This window comes from Mobula hypostoma, chromosome 9 (genome assembly GCF_963921235.1).
Source record: "Mobula hypostoma chromosome 9, sMobHyp1.1, whole genome shotgun sequence".
NCBI classification, from domain to species: Eukaryota; Metazoa; Chordata; class Chondrichthyes; order Myliobatiformes; family Myliobatidae; genus Mobula; species Mobula hypostoma.
Window position 1 is genome coordinate 7,311,216 of NC_086105.1, and position 18,886 is coordinate 7,330,101.

General features: G+C 42.7%; 1 protein-coding gene across 6 annotated transcripts in view; it reads left to right on the plus strand.

Moving 5' to 3' along the window:
• frs2a (fibroblast growth factor receptor substrate 2a) overlaps positions 1-18,886 on the plus strand; it is a 119,821-nt gene that overhangs the window by 58,792 nt on the left and 42,143 nt on the right. For 5 of the 6 annotated variants that reach the window (XM_063057691.1, XM_063057693.1, XM_063057692.1 and 2 more), the window contains exon 3: positions 15,452-15,543. The exons of the other annotated variant lie outside the window; for it this stretch is intronic. In XM_063057691.1, the coding sequence (XP_062913761.1) occupies positions 15,478-15,543 (66 nt within the window). In that variant the 5' untranslated portion in view covers positions 15,452-15,477. The remainder of the gene's footprint in view (positions 1-15,451; positions 15,544-18,886) is intronic. 6 annotated transcript variants of the gene reach the window in all.

The following is an 18,886-nucleotide window of genomic DNA, read 5'->3' on the forward strand; positions in this document are numbered from 1 at the left end:
CCATATACCTGTCCAGTAGTCTCTTAAACTTCACTAGTGTATCTGCCTCCACCACTGACTCAGGCAGTGCATTCCACGCACCAACCACTCTCTGAGTAAAAAACCTTCCTCTAATATCCCCCTTGAACTTCCCACCCCTTACCTTAAAGCTATGTCCTGTTGTATTGAGCAGTGGTGCCCTGGGGAAGAGGCGCTGGCTATCCACTCTATCTATTCCTCTTATTATCTTGTATACCTCTATCATGTCTCCTCTCATCCTCCTTTCCTCCAAAGAGTAAAGCCCTAGCTCCCTTAATCTCTGATCATAATGCATACTCTGTAAACCAGGCAGCATCCTGGTAAATCTCCTCTGTACCCTTTCCAATGCTTCCACATCCTTCCTATAGTGAGGCGACCAGAACTGGACACAGTACTCCAAGTGTGGCCTAACCAGAGTTTTATAGAGCTGCATCATTACATCGCGACTCTTAAACTCTATCCCTCGACATATGAAAACTACCGCCCCATAAGCTTTCTTAACTACCCTATCCACCTGTGAGGCAACTTTCAGGGATCTGTGGACATGTATCCCCAGATCCCTCTGCTCCTGCATACTTCCAAGTATCCTGCTGTTTACTTTGTACTCTGTCTTGGAGTTTGTCCTTCCAAAGTGTACCACCTCACACTTCTCCAGGTTGAATTCCATCTGCCACTTCTCAGCCCACTTCTGCATCCTATCAATGTCTCTCTGCAATCTTTGACAATCCTCTACACTATCTACAACACCACCAACCTTTGTGTCGTCTGCAAACTTGCTAACCCAGCCTTCTACCCCCACATCCAGGTCGTTAATAAAAATCACAAAAAGTAGAGGTCCCAGAACAGATCCTTGTGGGACACCACTAGTCACAATCCTCCAATCTGAATGTACTCCCTCCACCACAACCCTCTGCCTTCTGCAGGCAAGCCAATTCTGAATCCACCTGGCCAAACTTCCCTGGATCCCATGCCTTCTGACTTTCTGAATAAGCCTACCGTGTGGAAACTTGTCAAATGCCTTACTAAAATCCATATAGATCACATTCACTGCACTACCCTCATCTATATGCCTAGTCACCTCCTCAAAGAACTCTATCAGGCTTGTTAGACACGATTTGCCCCTCACAAAGCCATGCTGACTGTCCCTGATCAGACCATGACTCTCTAAATGCCTATAGATCCTATCTCTAAGAATCTTTTCCAACAGCTTTCCCACCACAGACGTAAGTCTCACTGGTCTATAATTACCCGGACTATCCCTACTACCTTTTTTGAACAAGGGGACAACACTCGCCTCCCTCCAATCCTCCGGTACCATTCCCGTGGACAACGAGGACATAAAGATCCTAGCCAGAGTCTCAGCAATCTCTTCCCTCGCCTCATGGAGCAGCCTGGGGAATATTCCGTCAGGCCCCGGGGACTTATCCGTCCTAATGTATTTTAACAACTCCAACACCTCCTCTCCCTTAATATCAACATGCTCCAGAATATCAACGTCACTCATATTGTCCTCACCATCATCAAGTTCTCTCTCATTGGTGAATACCGAAGAGAAGTATTCATTGAGGACCTTGCTCACTTCCACAGCCTCCAGGCACATCTTCCCACCTTTATCTCTAATCGGTCCTACCTTCACTCCTGTCATCCTTTTTTTCTTCACATAATTGAAGAATGCCTTGGGGTTTTCCTTTGCCCTACTTGCCAAGGCCTTCTCATGCCCCCTTCTTGCTCTGCTCAGCCCCTTCTTAAGCTCCTTTCCTGCTTCCCTATATTCCTCAACAGACCCATCTGATCCTTGCTTCCTAAACCTCATGTATGCTGCCTTCTTCCACCTGACTAGATTTTCCACCTCACTCGTCACCCATGGTTCCTTCACCCTACCATTCTTTATCTTCCTCACTGGGACAAATTTATCCCTAACATCCTGCAAGAGATCTCTAAACATCGACCACATGTCCATAGTACATTTCCCTGCGAAAACATCATCCCAATTCACACCCGCAAGTTCTAGCCTTAGCCTCATAATTTGCCCTTCCCCAATTAAAAATTTTCCTGTCCTCTCTGATTCTATCCTTTTCCATGATTTTGCTAAAGGCCAGGGAGCAGTGGTCACTGTCCCCCAGATGCTCACCCAGTGAGAGATCTGTGACCTGTACTAGATCTAGTGTGGCATTCCCCCTGGTCGGCCTGTCCACAAACTGTGACAGGAATCTGTCCTGGACACACTTAACAAACTCTGCCCCATCTAAACCCTTGGAATTAATCAGGTGCCAATCAATATTAGGGAAGTTAAAGTCACCCATGATAACAACCCTCTTATTTTTGCACCTTTCCAAAATCTGCCTCCCAATCTGCTCCTCTGTATCTCTGCTGCTACCAGAGGGCCTATAGAATACCCCCAATAGAGTAACTGCTCCCTTCCTGTTCCTGACTTCCACCCATATTGACTCAAAAGAGGATCCTGCTACATTACCCACCCTTTCTGTAGCTGTAATAGTATCCCTGACCAGTAATGCCACCCCTCCTCACCTTTTCCCCGCCTCTGTATCCCTTTTAAAGCACTGAAATCCAGGAATATTGAGAATCCATTCCTGCCCTGGTGCCAGCCAAGTCTCTGTAATGACCACTACATCATAATTCCATGTATGTATCTAAGCTCTCAGTTCATTGCCTTTGCTCCTGATGCCTCTTACATTGAGGTACACACATTTCAGCCCTTCTACTTTACTGTCTTTACACTGTTTATTCTGCTTCTCTTTCCTCAAAGCCTCTCTATATGTTAGATCTGGCTTTACTCCATGCACTTCTTTCACTGCTCTATCGCTCTGGGTCCCATCCACCTTGCAAATTAGTTTAAACCCTCCCAAACCATGCTAGCAAACCTACCTGCAAGGATATTGCTCCCCCTTGAGTTCAGGTGCAACCCATCCAATCTATACAGGTCCCACCTTCCCCAGAAGAGATCCCAATGATCCAAAAATCTAAAACCTTGCTCCCTGCACCAACTCCTCAGCCACGCATTCAACTGCCATCTCCTCCAATTCTTACCATCACTGTCATGTAGCACTGGCAGCAATCCTGAGAACGCCATCCTTGATGTCCTGTTCTTCAGCGTTCTGCCTAGTTCCCGAAACTCACACTTCAGGACCTCATCCCTCTTCCTGCCTATTTCGTTGGTCCCAACACGTATTACGACTTCTGGTTGCTTTCCCTCTCGTACCAGGATGTCTTGCACCCGGTCAGAGACATCCCGGACCCTGGCACCCGGGAGGCAACAACCCATGCGAGTGTCCTTCTCACGTCCACAAAATCTCCTGTCTGCTCCCCGACTATACATGACAAACAGCCAGGTAAATCTGTTTGAACAAAGATTATTGAGTGTTAAGTATTGAAATATAGATATTAGTAGCAGAAATAAGGTATAGCAAATCATAAACATGGAGATTCTGCAGATGCTGGAAATCCAAAGCACAATACTCTCTTCATATGACAAGCCATTCAATCGTGAAATCATTTTCGTGAACCTCCTTTGAACTCTCTCCAGTTTCAGCACTTCCTTTACAAGATAAGGGGCCCAAAACTCCTTACAATACTCCCAAGTGAGACCTCACCAGTGCTTTATAAAGCTTCAACATTACATCCTTGCTTTTATATTCTAGTCCTCTTGAAATGATGCCAACATTGCATTTGCCTTCCTCACCACAGACCCAACCTACAAATTAAGCTTTAGAGAATCCTGCACAAGGACTCCCAAGTCCCTTTGTGTCTCAGTTTTTTGTACTTTCTCTTCATGTAGAAAATGGTCAACCCTTGCATTCTTCCACAAAGTGCATGAGCATACTCTCCTTGACACTGTATTCCATCTTCCATCTCTTTGCCCATTCTCCTAATCTGTTTAAATTCTTCTGTAGCCTTTTTACTTCCTCAAAACTACTTGCCCCTCCAGCTATGTTTATATTATCTGCAAATTTTGCACCAAAACCATCAATTCTGTCAACCAAATCATTGACATACCGTGTAAAAAGAATTTGTCCCAACACAGACGCTCTGTGGAACACCACTAGTCACCAGCAGCCAGGCAGAAAAGGCCCCCTTTATTCTCATTCTTTGCCTTCTGCCAATCAGTCATTGCTTTATCCATGCTAGAATCTCTCCTGTAATACCATGGGCTCATAGCTTGTTAAGCTGCCTCATGTGTGGCACCTTGCCAAAGGCCTTCTGAAAAGCTAAGTATACTACATCAACCAATTCTCCTTTGTCCATCCTGCTTGTTGCCACTTCAAGGAATTCCAACAAATTTGTTCAGCAAGATTTTCCCTTGAGGAAACCATACTGACTATGGCCTATTTTACCATGTGCCTCCAAGTACCCCAAGACCTCATGCTTAATAATCAACTCCAACATCTTAGCTACTGAGGTCAGACTAACTGGCCTGTAGTTTCCTTCCTTCTGCCTCTCTCTCTTCTTGAAGAGCAGAGTGACATTTGCAATTTTCCATTTGCAATCTTGTGATTCTTGAAAGATCATTACTAATGCCTCCACGATCTCTTCAGCCACCTCTTTCAGAACTCTGGGGTATATACCAACCGGTCCAGGTGACTTATCTACCTTCAGATCTTTCAGTTTCCATAGAACCTTCTCTCTAGTAATGGTAACTTCACACACTTCATGACCCCTAACACCTGGAACTTCCACCATATTGCCAGTGTCTTCCACAGTGAACACGGATGCAAAATACTTATTCAGTCCGTCTATTATTTCGTTGTCCCCCATTACTACCTCTCCAGCATTATTTTCTAGCAGTCCAATATCCACTCTCGCCTCTCTTTTATATTTTATATATCTGAAGAAATTTTTAGTATCCTTTTTAATATTATTGGCTAGCTTACTTTGATATTCCATATTTGCCTTAATGACTTTTTTTACTTGCCTTCTGTTGTTTTTTAAAAGCTTCCCAATCCTTTTAACTTCTCACTAATTTTTGCTCTATTATATGCCCTGTCTTTGGTTTTTATGTTGGTTTTGACTTCTTTTGTTAGCCAGTATTGTGTCACTTTTCCTTTACTTATTAAATAGGTATAGTATCCCTTCTACTGCCATTTTTTTCTGTTTTCTTTTGAACTGTTTTGGTGCAATTCCCTTTAATTCTGAGGCTTTGTCCTCTCGTGATTTGACTGATATAGCCCCATTTATATTAAGTTCCTTTGTCTCATTGTGTGCTGTATCACATGATATAGGCAATCATGGTCTCAGGATGGTCTCTGGGTGGCGGGGTGGTGGAGTGGAGGTGAGCTTCTTCCCTCCGCTAGCCTGCATATCACCCTTCGGCAAGGTGTAGCACCTGCTTCGCACCCCCTCCCGGATCAGGGTCACGTGAAAGCCATAGCGGCATTTAGTGGATGGTCGTACGAGGAGCAGGTGCATATCACAAGTCCTGGTTATGTGATCACTGATGCCAGGCAGACAATCTCTGAAGAATATTGATAACGGCTGGGGTCACCCATCCTGTATTAGAATGGCAAACCACTTTGTGCAGCAAAATTCAGGCAATATGACATGGCATATAACAAACAAATGAGCCCTTATATTACTGCTTCTGTCGTCATCCACTGTCATGTTCTGTCTCACCAGTAAATACCTTAATGAAATAATGTAATGTTTTTGATTCATCCACATTGTTACTCTGTCCTTTTTCTCTCTCCAATAATGTTGCCTGAGAAGGGAAAGTGACCAGAATGCCAAAGTTGTACTTTTTGGCAATGTTCACAAATTAGCCAGCTCATTTTGGACTTCCAGCTTGATACCATTTTTTTTTCATTTGGCAATGAAACTGAGTTAGACCTTTGATTATCTCAGCAATCAGTTACCCAGCTGGATTACTTTTACCACAAAGATCCACCCTACAACTGGTTACCAGTGTATAGGTATAGTGTATTGATTTATAAAAGTAATGTTTCTATTTACTCAAATAGAAAAGTTATTTCTATATTACTTTTTGAAGTGTAGTAACTTTTATATCGGAAAACACTGATTATCTGTATTAATGGTACCCTAAAACTATGTAGCTTTGATTGAAGTCTGCTTTGCATTGGTGTTGTGAGTGAAACTTTCCCTTTGATACTAAGAGAACCCTATTTGACTTCATCTGAATTGAGAGTATTCTGATTATGTCTAATGCTGTAGAGTGCCATGATTTGCCTATGTATCATTGAACTGTAACACTGGCTTAAAATATTTCCCATTGTGTTAATGAAAAACCTACTTGCAATGCTTATTTAGGCATAAGAAATAATGAAGTGGACTTAATCTAAAGACCAACTTAATCAGCTTATGGCCAGATATCTATCTGAAACATAGGTACATAGTCATACTTTATTGATCCCGGGAGAAATTGGTTTTCGTTACAGTTGCTCCATAACTAATTAAATAGTAATAAAACCAAAAATAGTTAAATAGTAATATATAAATTATGCCAAGAAATAAGTCCAGGACCAGCCTATAGGCTCAGGGTGTCTGACCCTCCAAGGGAGGAGTTGTAAAGTTTGATGGCCACAGGCAGGAATGACTTCCTATGACTCTCTGTGTTGCATCTCAAGTGGATTGAGTCTCTGGCTGAATGTACTCCTGTGCCCAACCAGTACATTATGTAGTGGATGGGAGACATTGTCCAAGATGGCATGCAACTTGGACAGCATCCTCTTTTCAGACACCACCGTGAAAGAGTCCAGTTCCATCCCCACAACATCACTGGCCTTACGAATGAGTTTGTTGATTCTGTTGGTGTCTGCTACCCTCAGCCTGCTGCCCCAGCACACAACAGCAAACATGATCGCACTGGCCACCACAGACGCATATAACATCCTCAGCATCGTGTGGCAGATGTTAAAGGACCTCAGTCTCCTCAGGAAATAGAGATGCCTCTGACCCTTCTTGTAGACAGCCTCAGTGTTCTTTGACCAGTCCAGTTTATTGTCAATTTGTATCCCCAGGTATTTGTAATCCTCCACCATGTCCACACTGACCCCCTGGATGGAAACAGGGGTCACCGGTACCTTAGCTCTCCTCAGGTCTACCATCAGCTCCTTAGTCTTTTTCACATTAAGCTGCAGATAATTCTGCTCACACCATGTGACAAAGTTTCCTACTGTAGCCCTGTACTCAGCCTCATCTCCCTTGCTGATGCATCCAACTATGGCAGAGTCATCCGAAAACTTCTGAAGATGACAAGACTCTGTGCAGTAGTTGAAGTCCGAGGTGTAGATGGTGAAGAGAAAGGGAGACAAGACAGTCCCCTGTGGAGCCCCAGTGCTGCTGATCACTCTGTCGGACACACAGTGTTGCAAGCACACGTACTGTGGTCTGCCAGTCAGGTAGTCAAGAATCCATGACACCAGGGAAGCATCCACCTGCATTGCTCTCAGCTTCTCCCCCAGCAGAGCAGGGCGGATGGTGTTGAACGCACTGGAGAAGTCAAAAAACATGACCCTCACAGTGCTCGCTGGCTTGTCTAGGTGGGCGTAGACACAGTTCAGCAGGTAGACGATGGCATCTTCAACTCTTAGTCGGGGCTGGTAGGCGAACTGGAGGGGATCTAAGTGTGGACTGACCATAGGCTGGAGCAGCTTCAGAACAAGTCTCTCCAGGGTCTTCATGATGTGGGAGGTCAATGCCACCAGTCTGTAGTCATTGAGGCCGCTGGGGCGCGGCGTCTTCGGCACAGGGACGAGGCAGGATGTCTTCCACAGCACAGGAATCCTCTAGAACCTCAGGCTCAGGTTGAAGACATGGCTAAGTGTTCCACATAGCTGAGGGGCACAGTCTTTGAGCACCCTGGTACTGACACCATCCGGTCCTGCAGCCATGCTTGGGTTGAGACGTTTCAGCTGTCTTCTCACCTGTAGAGCTGTGAAGCCCACCGTGGTGGTTTCGTGTGGGGGAGGGGTATAGTCATGAGAGCAGGGTGGGGGACTGTGAGGAGGGATGTGGGGGAGAGTGGAATATGTGTTGGTTGGGGGCTGACAACAGATGGCTCATGTGGGGGATGGGCAGGGGCCACAATGTCAAGTCTGTTAAAGAACAAGTTAAGTTCGTTGGCCCTGTCCACACTGCCTTCAGCTTCTCTGTTGCTAGTTTGCCAGAACCCAGTGATGGTCCTCATCCCATTCCAGACCTCTCTCATGTTGTTCTGCTGGAGTTTCCACTCAAGCTTCCTCCTGTACCTGTCTTTAGCCTCCCTGATCCTGGCTTTCAGGTCCCTCTGTATTGCCCTCAGCTTCTCCCTACTTCCATCTCTAAACGCCCTCTTTTTTGCGTTCAGGATGTCCTTAATGTCCTTTGTCACCCATGGCTTGTTATTTGAATAACGAAGAACAGTTCTTGTCGGAACATTGCAGTCCACACAGAAGTTGATGTAATCAGTGATGCACTCTGTGAGCCCATCAATATCCTCTCCATGTGGCTCACAGAGTGCCTGCCAGTCTGTCACCTCAAAACAACCCTGGAGCGCCTCATAAGCCTCCTCCGACCATTTCCTCACTGCCCTCGAGGTTGCAGGTTTACTCTTCACCAGAGGCACGTAGCAGGGTTTTAGATGCACCAGGTTGTGATCTGACCTTCCCAGTGGGGGGAGGGGAAAGGAGCTGTATGCATCCTTAATGTTAGCGTACAGAGTCCTCTCTCCTCTGGTTATACAGCTCACATACTGTGTGAAGTTGGGTAGTGTTCTAGCCATGGTAACATGGATGAAGTGACCGGAGATGGTAATGAGGGCACTCGGGTGCTGGGTTTGTAATCTGGCTATGATGGTGTAAATGATGTTACACGCCGACGTCGGGTTGGCAGAGGGAGGGATGTACACAACAACCACAATTGCATGCGAGATTTCCCTTGGCAAATAAACATGATACAGATTCCAAGAATTGGTGAAATTACCAAAATGTAAGGTTGTGTCTGGAGCACAGGTTTGAAGTGTAGCCTTGTGCTCCAGTTAAGTGACTGCATTGTGAGCTCTTCATGGAGTTCAAAGGAGTAGTGTGGTCTTCGTCATTTATCCCTGATCACCAGGTATGTACCTGGTTAGAACATGTGCAAATTCAGTGAATGTGGAAATGGATAGGAATAAGTGGCAGTGAACAGAAGTCAATTCAGTTACTTTAAATATATTTTTGCAAGTGTTTTTATTGTTTTAATTTTTCTATAATCTTAAAGTCATTCACAAATGGACAATGCTGCTAACACACTTGATAGCCACTAAGCTTGGGGTTGAGTGTTATCTGTAGTTAAAGCTATTCTGCCTCCTTGTGTTAAAGTGTGTGTTAATCTGGGTTTTGCAAACCGGGCAGAAGCTGATCTCTAGGTGGAAGAGTAAGTGCACTTTGAAACACGAGAAGCACAATGCAGTCCATGGCAAGCAGCTGACTGGTTCCCGGTTAACTGTTCCATTATATATGTAGTCACACTTTACTGAAAAAGCCATATTCTGGCTTTAAAAGCAACTTGAAATATAGAAATAAATAATGAAATCCATCTGAATTATAAAAACTACCGAGATTGGCATCTATCAGAAATGTGGATGCTGATTCCTTGTCAATATTTTTATTGATATTATATAAATTGCATGAATACAAATACAAAATTCATAAGGATACAAGTAAATAATACAAATTACATTACATTTAAATCACAGTAATATGATCACAGTATCCCATATTCCAATTCAATCATGTAGAAAAAAGGATTGAATTATGAAATGAAATAAAACAAAATAATTGTATTTTATTAAAAAAGTCTAACCCCACTACCAAAATGAGCTGGTTGGTAAAAAAAAAGTACAAAGAAAAATACCTTACCATATGATATTATAATAATAATGGCTCAGATCCATACTTCAATAACAGTTCAAAGATTGTGAAAATAACTCAGAAAGGGTCTCCATAACATTATAAAATCATGTTTAGAATCAGAAATCGAACAACGAATCTTCTCTAGATCAAGGCACAACATAACGTCAGACAGCCATTGAACATGTGTGGGTGGGGCAGCCTCCTTCCACTTGAGCAAGATCGCTCTCCTGGCCATAAAGGCCAATACCCGCAAATTAGATGGCTTCAATTTTGTAGCACTATCCTCAACAATACCAAACTTGGCAGTCAAAGGATTGGGCTTAAAGCTGACATTGAAAAGTGCAGAAAAAGTTTGAAGTACATCTTTCCAGAATTTTTCAAGGCTCGGACATGTCCAAAACATATGAATTAGTGTGGCCACTCCATTAGTACATCTATCACAGTAAGGAGAAATATCTGTGTAGAAACGGGAGAGCTTGTCTTCAGACATATGAACTCTTTGTACCACTTTGAATTGTAATAAAGAATGACGAGCACATGATGATGAAGAATTAATCAATTTTAAAATAATCTTCCAGCTCTCTTCAGAAATGAAAATCTGTAAATCCTTTTCCCAATCTCCTTTAATTTTATCTAAAGAGGCCTTTACTTCTTTACTTGGATCCTCACTTCCTTTATCTTTAAATAAACTAATTGACAATGTGGTGGTTAAACATACATTGAGGATTTGGTTACAGTTTAGAAAACATTTTGGTTTATTGAGATTCTCCCTCTCAAGTCCCATATTTTCTAATTGTTTTTTTAAACCATCTTTAATTGACTTGTCTTTTAAAGAATGAGATAGAGTGGGTATTAAACGATTTCAGGATTTGTTTGATGGAGGGAATCTCTCTTCTTTTGTGCAACTCTCAACGAAATTTAACCTTTCCAATACCCACTTTTTTGGATACTTACAAATTAGAGATTTTTTAAGATTTCAATTACATACATTTCCTACAAGTCCAGATAAAAATATAATAGATACAACTTTTAATCTGAAACCCTTTGATAACGGTTCAATATCTTACATATGTGGTCTACTGTTGGGACTGAAAAAGGCCTCTTTAGATGCTGATTCCAGCTTTGCTCCTCATTAGTTAACTGGCACATTAGTGGAGATGTCGTTTGAGAGATATTGACTATAACAGGTTCTACAAATTATTTTTGGATTGGCGTAAACAAATTTCTTCAGATCAGAGAGTTGCCCATCTTTCCTAAGACATTATTGCTTAGGGTGGTGTTGGGCATATTGTTTTCATTTAGCAGGATAACCAAAATGATGAATCAGTGGTTTTAATTTTCAGTGTGGCTGGAAAGTGTTTGAGGGTAAAATCTTACAAAATATAATGTTGAGATATCCCATGGATTCCAATTGAGATTAATCGCTTCCAAAAATAGCTTTATTTGAGATTTTATTTTGTTTACTTCCTGCAGTTATAAACATTTTAGTTACTAACTCATTCGTAAGGCCAGTGATGTTGTGGGGATGGAACTGGACTCTCTCACGGTGGTGTCTGAAAAGAGGATGCTGTCTAAGTTGCATGCCATCTTGGTCAATGTCTCCCATCCACTACATAATGTACTGGGTGGGCACAGGAGTACATTCAGCCAGAGACTCATACCTCCGAGATGCAGCACAGAGCGTCATAGGAAGTCATTCCTGCCTGTGGCCATCAAACTTTACAACTCCTCCCTTGGAGGGTCATAGAAACATAGAAACATAGAAAATAGGTGCAGGAGTAGGCCAATCGGCACTTTGAGCCTGCACCGCCATTCAGTATGATCATGGCTGATCATCCAACTCAGAACCCTGTACCAGCCTTCCCTCCATACCCCTTGATCTCTTTAGCCACAAGGGCCATGTCTAACTCCCTCTTAAGTATAGCCAATGATCTGGGCTCAACTGTTTCCTGTGGCAGAGAATTCCACAGATTCACCACTCTCTGTGTGAAGAAGTTTTTCCTAATCTCGGTCCTAAAAGGCTTCCCCTTTATCCTCAAACTGTGACCCCTCATTCTGGACTTCCCCAACATTGGGAACAATCTTCCTGCATCTAGCCTGTCCAATCCCTTTAGGATTTTATACGTTTCAATCAGATCCCCCCTCAATCTTCTAAATTCCAACTAGTATAAGCCTAGTTCATCCAGTCTTCCATCATATGAAAGTCCTGCCATCCCAGAAATCAATCTGGTGAACCTTCTTTGTACTCCCTCTATGGCAAGGATGTCTTTCCTCAGATTAGGGGACCAAAACTGCACACAATACTCCAGGTGTGGTCTCACCAAGGCCTTGTACAACTGCAGTAGTACCTCCCTGCTCCTGTACTCGAATCCTCTTGCTATAAATGCCAGCATACCATTCGCCTTTTTCACCGCCTGCTGTACCTGCATGCCCACTTTCAATGACTGGTGTATAATGACACCCAGGTCTCGTTGCACCTCCCCTTTTCCTAATCGGCCACCATTCAGATAATAATCTCTTTTCCTGTTTTTGCCACCAAAGTGGATAACTTCACATTTATCCACATTAAATTGCATCTGCCATGAATTTGCCCACTCACCTAACCTATCCAAGTCATCCTGCATCCTCTTAGCATCCTCCTCACAGCTAACACTGCCGCCCAGCTTCGTGTCATCCGCAAACTTGGAGATGCTACATTTAATTCCCTCATCCAAGTCATTAATATATATTGTAAACAACTGGGGTCCCAGCACTGAGCCTTGCGGTACCCCACTAGTCACTGCCTGCCATTCTGAAAAGGTCCCATTTATTCCCACTCTTTGCTTCCTGTCTGCCAACCAAATCTCTATCCACATCAATACCTTACCCCCAATACCGTGTACTTTAAGTTTGCACACTAATCTCCTGTGTGGGACCTTGTCAAAAGCCTTTTGAAAATCCAAATATACCACATCCACTGGTTCTCCCCTATCCACTCTACTAGTTACATCCTCAAAAAATTCTATGAGATTTGTCAGACATGATTTTCCTTTCACAAATCCATTCTGACTTTGTCCGATGATTTCACCGCTTTCCAAATGTGCTGTTATCACATCTTTAATAACTAACTCTAGCAGTTACCCACTACTGATGTTAGGCTAACCGGTCTATAATTCCCTGGTTTCTCTCTCCCTCCTTTTTTAAAAAGTGGGGTTACATTAGCCACCCTCCAATCCTCAGGAACTAGTCCAGAATCTAAAGAGTTTTGAAAAATTATCACTAATGCATCCACTATTTCTTGGGCTACTTCCTTAAGCACTCTGGGATGCAGACCATCTGGCCCTGGGGATTTATCTGCCTTTAATCCCTTCAATTTACCTAACACCACTTCCCTACTAACATGTATTTCCCTCAGTTCCTCCTTCTCACTGGACCCTCTGTCCCCTACTATTTCCGGAAGATTATTTATGTCCTCCTTAGTGAAGACAGAACCAAAGTAATTATTCAATTGGTCTGCCATGTCCTTGCTCCCCATAATCAATTCACCTGTTTCTGTCTGTCGGGGACCTACATTTGTCTTAACCAATCTTTTTCTTTTCACATATCAATAAAAGCTTTTACAGTCAGTTTTTATGTTCCCTGCCAGTTTTCTCTCATAAACTTTTTTCCCCTTCCTAATTAAGCCCTTTGTCCTCCTCTGCTGAACTCTGAATTTCTCCCAGTCCTCAGGTGAGCCACTTTTTCTGGCTAATTTGTATGCTTCTTGTTTGGAATTGAACAGTTGTCGCAAACCAAAGTCAAGTAAAATTTATTATCAGAGTGCATACATGTCACTACATACAACCCTGAAATTCTTTTTCTGCGAATCTTAGCAACTCTATAGAACAGTAATTGTAAACAGGATCAATGGATAACAATTTGTGCAAATGCAGATAAAAAATAAATAACACTCAATAACGACATGAAAAAAACAAGATAAAAGAGTCCTTAAATGTGTGTAGTTATCCCCTTTTGTTCAAGAACATGATGGTTGAAGGGTAGTAAATGTTCTGGAACCTGGTGGTGCAAGTCCTGAGGCACTTGTACCATCTACGTGATGGCAGCAGCGAGAAAAGAGCATGGCCTGGGTGGTGAGGATCTTTGATAATGGATGCTGCAACATTTTAGTCAGATCAAGGCCAATTCAAAATAACCAATCAGGAACGGGCAATTCATATCCAGCCTATCAGGATCGGGCATTAAGCCCCACCCATGCCCTCACTCGAGTGTATATAAGGTGGTGTCTCTTGGGGGACTTGTCATTTGACTAACTTGCACTTGAGGAAGACAGTTGGGTTTACCATTGAAATGTTGAATCAGTATCTGTGAGTATGTGACTGTTAAGGCCAAAGGATAGTATGGATAGATTTAATACCCAGTCGCAAAGCTTCCATAGTCAGTCATGTAGATGTGCTCTATGATTGGGAGGATTTTACCCACAATGTACTAGCTCAGAAGCATTGGTGTTCCCATATCAGGTTGTAATGCAGCCAGTCAGCGCACTTTCCATCACACATCTATACATTTTTTCGATGACATGCCAGATCTCTGCAGACTCCTGAGGAATGAGAGGTGCTGTTGTGCTTTCTTCGCAATTATATTTATATTATGGGTCCGGGACTGGTCTTCTGAGATAGTGACACCCAGGAATTTAAAGCTACTGACCCACTCAACCTCTGATCCTCCAATGATTACAGGCTCATGGGCCTCTGGTTTCCTTCTCCTGGAGTCTACAATCAGTTCCTTGGTGAGAGGTTGTTGTTATTACACCACTCAGCCAAGTTTTCAATCTCCCTCCTGTATGTTGATTCATCACCAGCCTTGATGCAGCCCACAACAGTGGTGTCATTAGCAAACTTGTATATGATGTTGGAGTTGTAGTTAGCCACACAGTCATAGGTGCGAAGCGAGTCGAGCAGAGGCCTAAGTACACATCCCTGCCATGTTTGTGTGCTGATGGAGATTGTGGAGGAGATGCTTTTGCCGGACTGAGTGGGGTCTACAAGTGAGGAAATCCAGGATCCAATTGCACAAGGAGGTAATTAAGGCCCAAGTCTTGGGGTTTACTGATTAGTTTTGAGGGGATGTTGGTGTTAAATGCTGAGCTGTAATTGATAAAGAGCATCCTGATGTTTGCCTCTTTGCTATCCAGATGTTCCATGATTGTGTGAAAAACCAGTGAGATAGCATCTGCTGTAGACTTATTGCTTCAGTAGGCGAATTGGAGAAAAAAGGACGTGGTTGTCCTTTATGTAATATTTAATATGCAATTAATATTGGGCTTGGATCTATCTTCACTGTATTCTAGTAATGGCAAGCTGCTAACTGGCAACAGTCTTATGAACTTCCTCTGCAGGTCTTCTTGCACTGCACATGAAATGACCTTAATACTGATAACATATAATACCAATGATCCTAATACCAGCCGAGTGAAATAAAGTCTGGAGTAAGGGCTTTAACTACGTTTAATTTTTTTTTTGTGATTCTTCCCCGATGTTTTCCTATAAAATGAAATGCACGCAAGCTGTAAACTCTTTAATTTGATGTGTCTTCTTTAAATATTTCTGTTCTAGAGATCAGCTGGTCTTCTGAGTAAGTCATGGGTAGCTGTTGTAGCTGTCCAGATAAAGACACTGTCCCAGATGACCATCAAACAAAATTTAAGGTAACGAGTTTTTAAATATACTGACTTTTATTGTAAAGTGCTCACAGATGTATGGAATATCTGCTTCCTTTATTCCTGTAATTTTGTACTGAGATTTATTAACCACAGTTGACCAATGCAGCCATGTGCTTAAGTGTGAACATGCTGTTTTATGCAGATGTACTCCAGGATGTTGCTTAATGATGTTGGTCACTTGTTTGCTTTCAAAGTTCTTGGGTTCTAACCAGTGATAATGCTGTGTGGGTCCATAAGACCATAAGACATAGGAGCAGAATTAGGCCATTCAGCCCATCGAGTCCACTGTGCCATTTGTCATAGTGGTCCCGGATCCCATTCAACCCCATACACCTGCCCTCTTACCATATCCCTTGATGCCCCGACCAATCAGGAATTTATCAACTTCTGTTTTGAATACACCCACTGACTTGGCCTCAACCATAGTCTGTGGCAGAGCATTCCACAGATGCATCATTCTGTCTTACAAAAAATTCCTCCTTACCTCTGTATTTAAAGGTCACCCCTCAGTTTTGAGGCTGTGCCCTCTAGCTCTGAATACCCGCACCAGAGGAAACATCCTCTCCACATCCACCCTATCTAGTCCTTTCAATATTCCGTAGGTTTCAATCAGATCCCACACGTTCTTCTAAATTTCAGTGAGTAGAGGCCCAAAGCTGCCAAGCTCTCCTCATATTTTAACTGCTTCAATCCCAGAATCATCCTCGTGATCCTTCTCTAGACTCTCTCCAATGACAATACACCCTTTCTGAGATATGGGGCACAAAACTGATGGCAATGCTCCAAATCCAGCCTGACTAGTGTCTTATAAAGCTGCAACATTATCTCTTTGTTCTTATATTCTATTCCCCTTGAAATAAATTTGCCTTCTTTACCACAGAATCAACCTGTGAATTAACCTTCTGGGAGTCTTACACGAGGACTCCTGAGTCCCTTTGTACCTCTGATGTTTGAATTTTCTCCCTATTTAGATAATAGTTTGCATTATTGTTCCTTTTTACACAAATGCGATTTCATACATTTCCCAACGCTGTATTCCATCTGCCACTTTTTTGCCCATTCTTCCAATTTGTCCAAGTCCTGCCGCAATCGCCTTGCTTCCTCAGCACTACCTACCCCTCCACCTACCTGAGTATCATCCGCAAACTTTGCCACAAAGCCATCAACTCCACTATCTAAATCATTGAAAAACAATGTAAAACGAAGCGGTCCCTATACTGACCCCTGAGGAACACCGCTACTCATTGGCCCCCAACCAGAAAAGACCCTTTTTAATCCCACTCGCTGTCTCCTGCCTGACAGCCATTCCCCTATCCATGCCAATACATTTCCTGAAACACCACAGGATTTTATCTTGCTGAGGAACCTCAAGTGAGGCACCTTATCAGATACCTTCTGAAAATCTAAGTAACTGACATCCACTGCCTCTCCTTTGCCTACCCTGCTTGTTACTCCAAAGAATTCTAACAGATTTGCCAGGCAAGATTTCCCTTTACAGAAACCATGCTGACTTTGATTTATTTTATCATGAGTCTCCAAATACTCCAATACCTTGTCCTTAATAATGGACTCTAACACCTTCCCAACCAGTGAGGTTAGGCTAACTGGCCTATAATTTCATTTCTTTTGTCTTCCTCCCTTCTTAAAGAGTGGATCCACTTGACCCACCCAGTGCAGTTAAGCTAATCAAACTGCATTTTTCACTTCAAAGTGCAAGTGTTCAAAATTTTATTATCAAAGTACATATATGGCACCATATACAATCCTGAGGTTCATTTTCCTGCAAGCATACAGTCGTCCCTCGGTATCCGTGGGGGATTGGTTCCAGGACCCCCCGCAGATACCAAAATCCGCGGATGCTCAAGTCCCTTATATAAAATGGCGTAGTATTTGCATATAACCTACGTACATCCTCCCGTATACTTTAAATCATCTCCAGATTACTTATAATACCTAATACAATGTAAATACTATGTAAATAGTTGTTAAACTGTATTGTTTAGGGAATAATGACAAGAAAAAAAGTCTATACATGTTCAGTACAGACGCAACCTTTGCGATCCGTGGTTGATGTTTTCTATCCGCGGTTGGTTGAACCCGTGGATGCGGAACCCGCGGATACGGAGGGCCTTAAAGTGAGGTCATTGGTTGTGGGAACATCTCAATGGATGGGCAAGTGAGTGTAGTTCTCCCCCTTGTTTAAGAGTTGATGGTTGAAGCATAGTAACTGTTCTTGAATACAGTCGTGCAAGTCCTGAGGCTCTTGTACCTTCTATCTGATGGTGGCAGTGAGAAGAGAGCACGTCCTGGGTGGCGGGGATCACTGATAATGGATACTGCTTTTCTACAACAGTGTTTCAGTAGATGTGCTCAGTGGTGGGAAGGGCTTTACCGGTGATGTACTGGGCTGTATCTGCTACCTTTTTGTAGGATTTTCTATTCAAGTGATGTTTCTGTACCTGGCCTTGATGCGGCCAGTCGATACACTCTCCAATACACATCTACAGAAGTTTGTCAAAGTTTTAGATTTCATACTAAGTCTCTGCAGACACCTAAGGAAGCAGAGGCACTGCTGTGCTTTCTTCACAATTGCACTTGCCTGCTGGGTCCAAGAACTTGAAATAGTAACGCCCAGGAATTGAAAGTTGTCAACCCTTTCCACCTCTGATCCTCCAATAAGGACTTTGCAAGCTATTACTCATCTTCACTGTATAAGCCAGTGCTCATGTTTAATATTTTTCTGCCGTCTTGCATTTCCATTTGAATTGGTTGTATTGCAATTATTCATTATGTGGTTAAAAAAAACTCTCTGCTATTCAGTGACAGCCTCAGAATCATCATCTTTCTTGCTACCCTCTCAGTTGCTTGACAGAGTTCATCTTGTTTGAATTTACCATATGGGTCTTAATCGCAAGAAATTGCTGACTGATTTCTTGCGTCCACCTCCACTATTTGCTCCCCTCCCCATATTCCATTTGTATAACATTTATCAGTTGCTCATTCCTTCAGCCATTGAATTCCCTAAACTATCTTAATGGTTCTTGCGATGAAATCCACTCTCAGTATCTTAGTCAAAAGAGTTGTTATAAAGGCATTAAAGTTACCTATTTGCATCACCTTTCACCCATTCACTCTTCCCAATGAAGTTGTGCATTACTGTTACTGAAGTAAAGGAGAGCTAATCCTGTTGCCCTCTCCTATCTCCATTTAGCATGTATTCTGGGTTTGATTGCGTAAGGAAGTTAACTTCATGATAGAACATTTCTATTTTACTGTTATCAGTTTTCCATCTCAGTAATTATCACTTTATCACTCTGCTGTATAACAC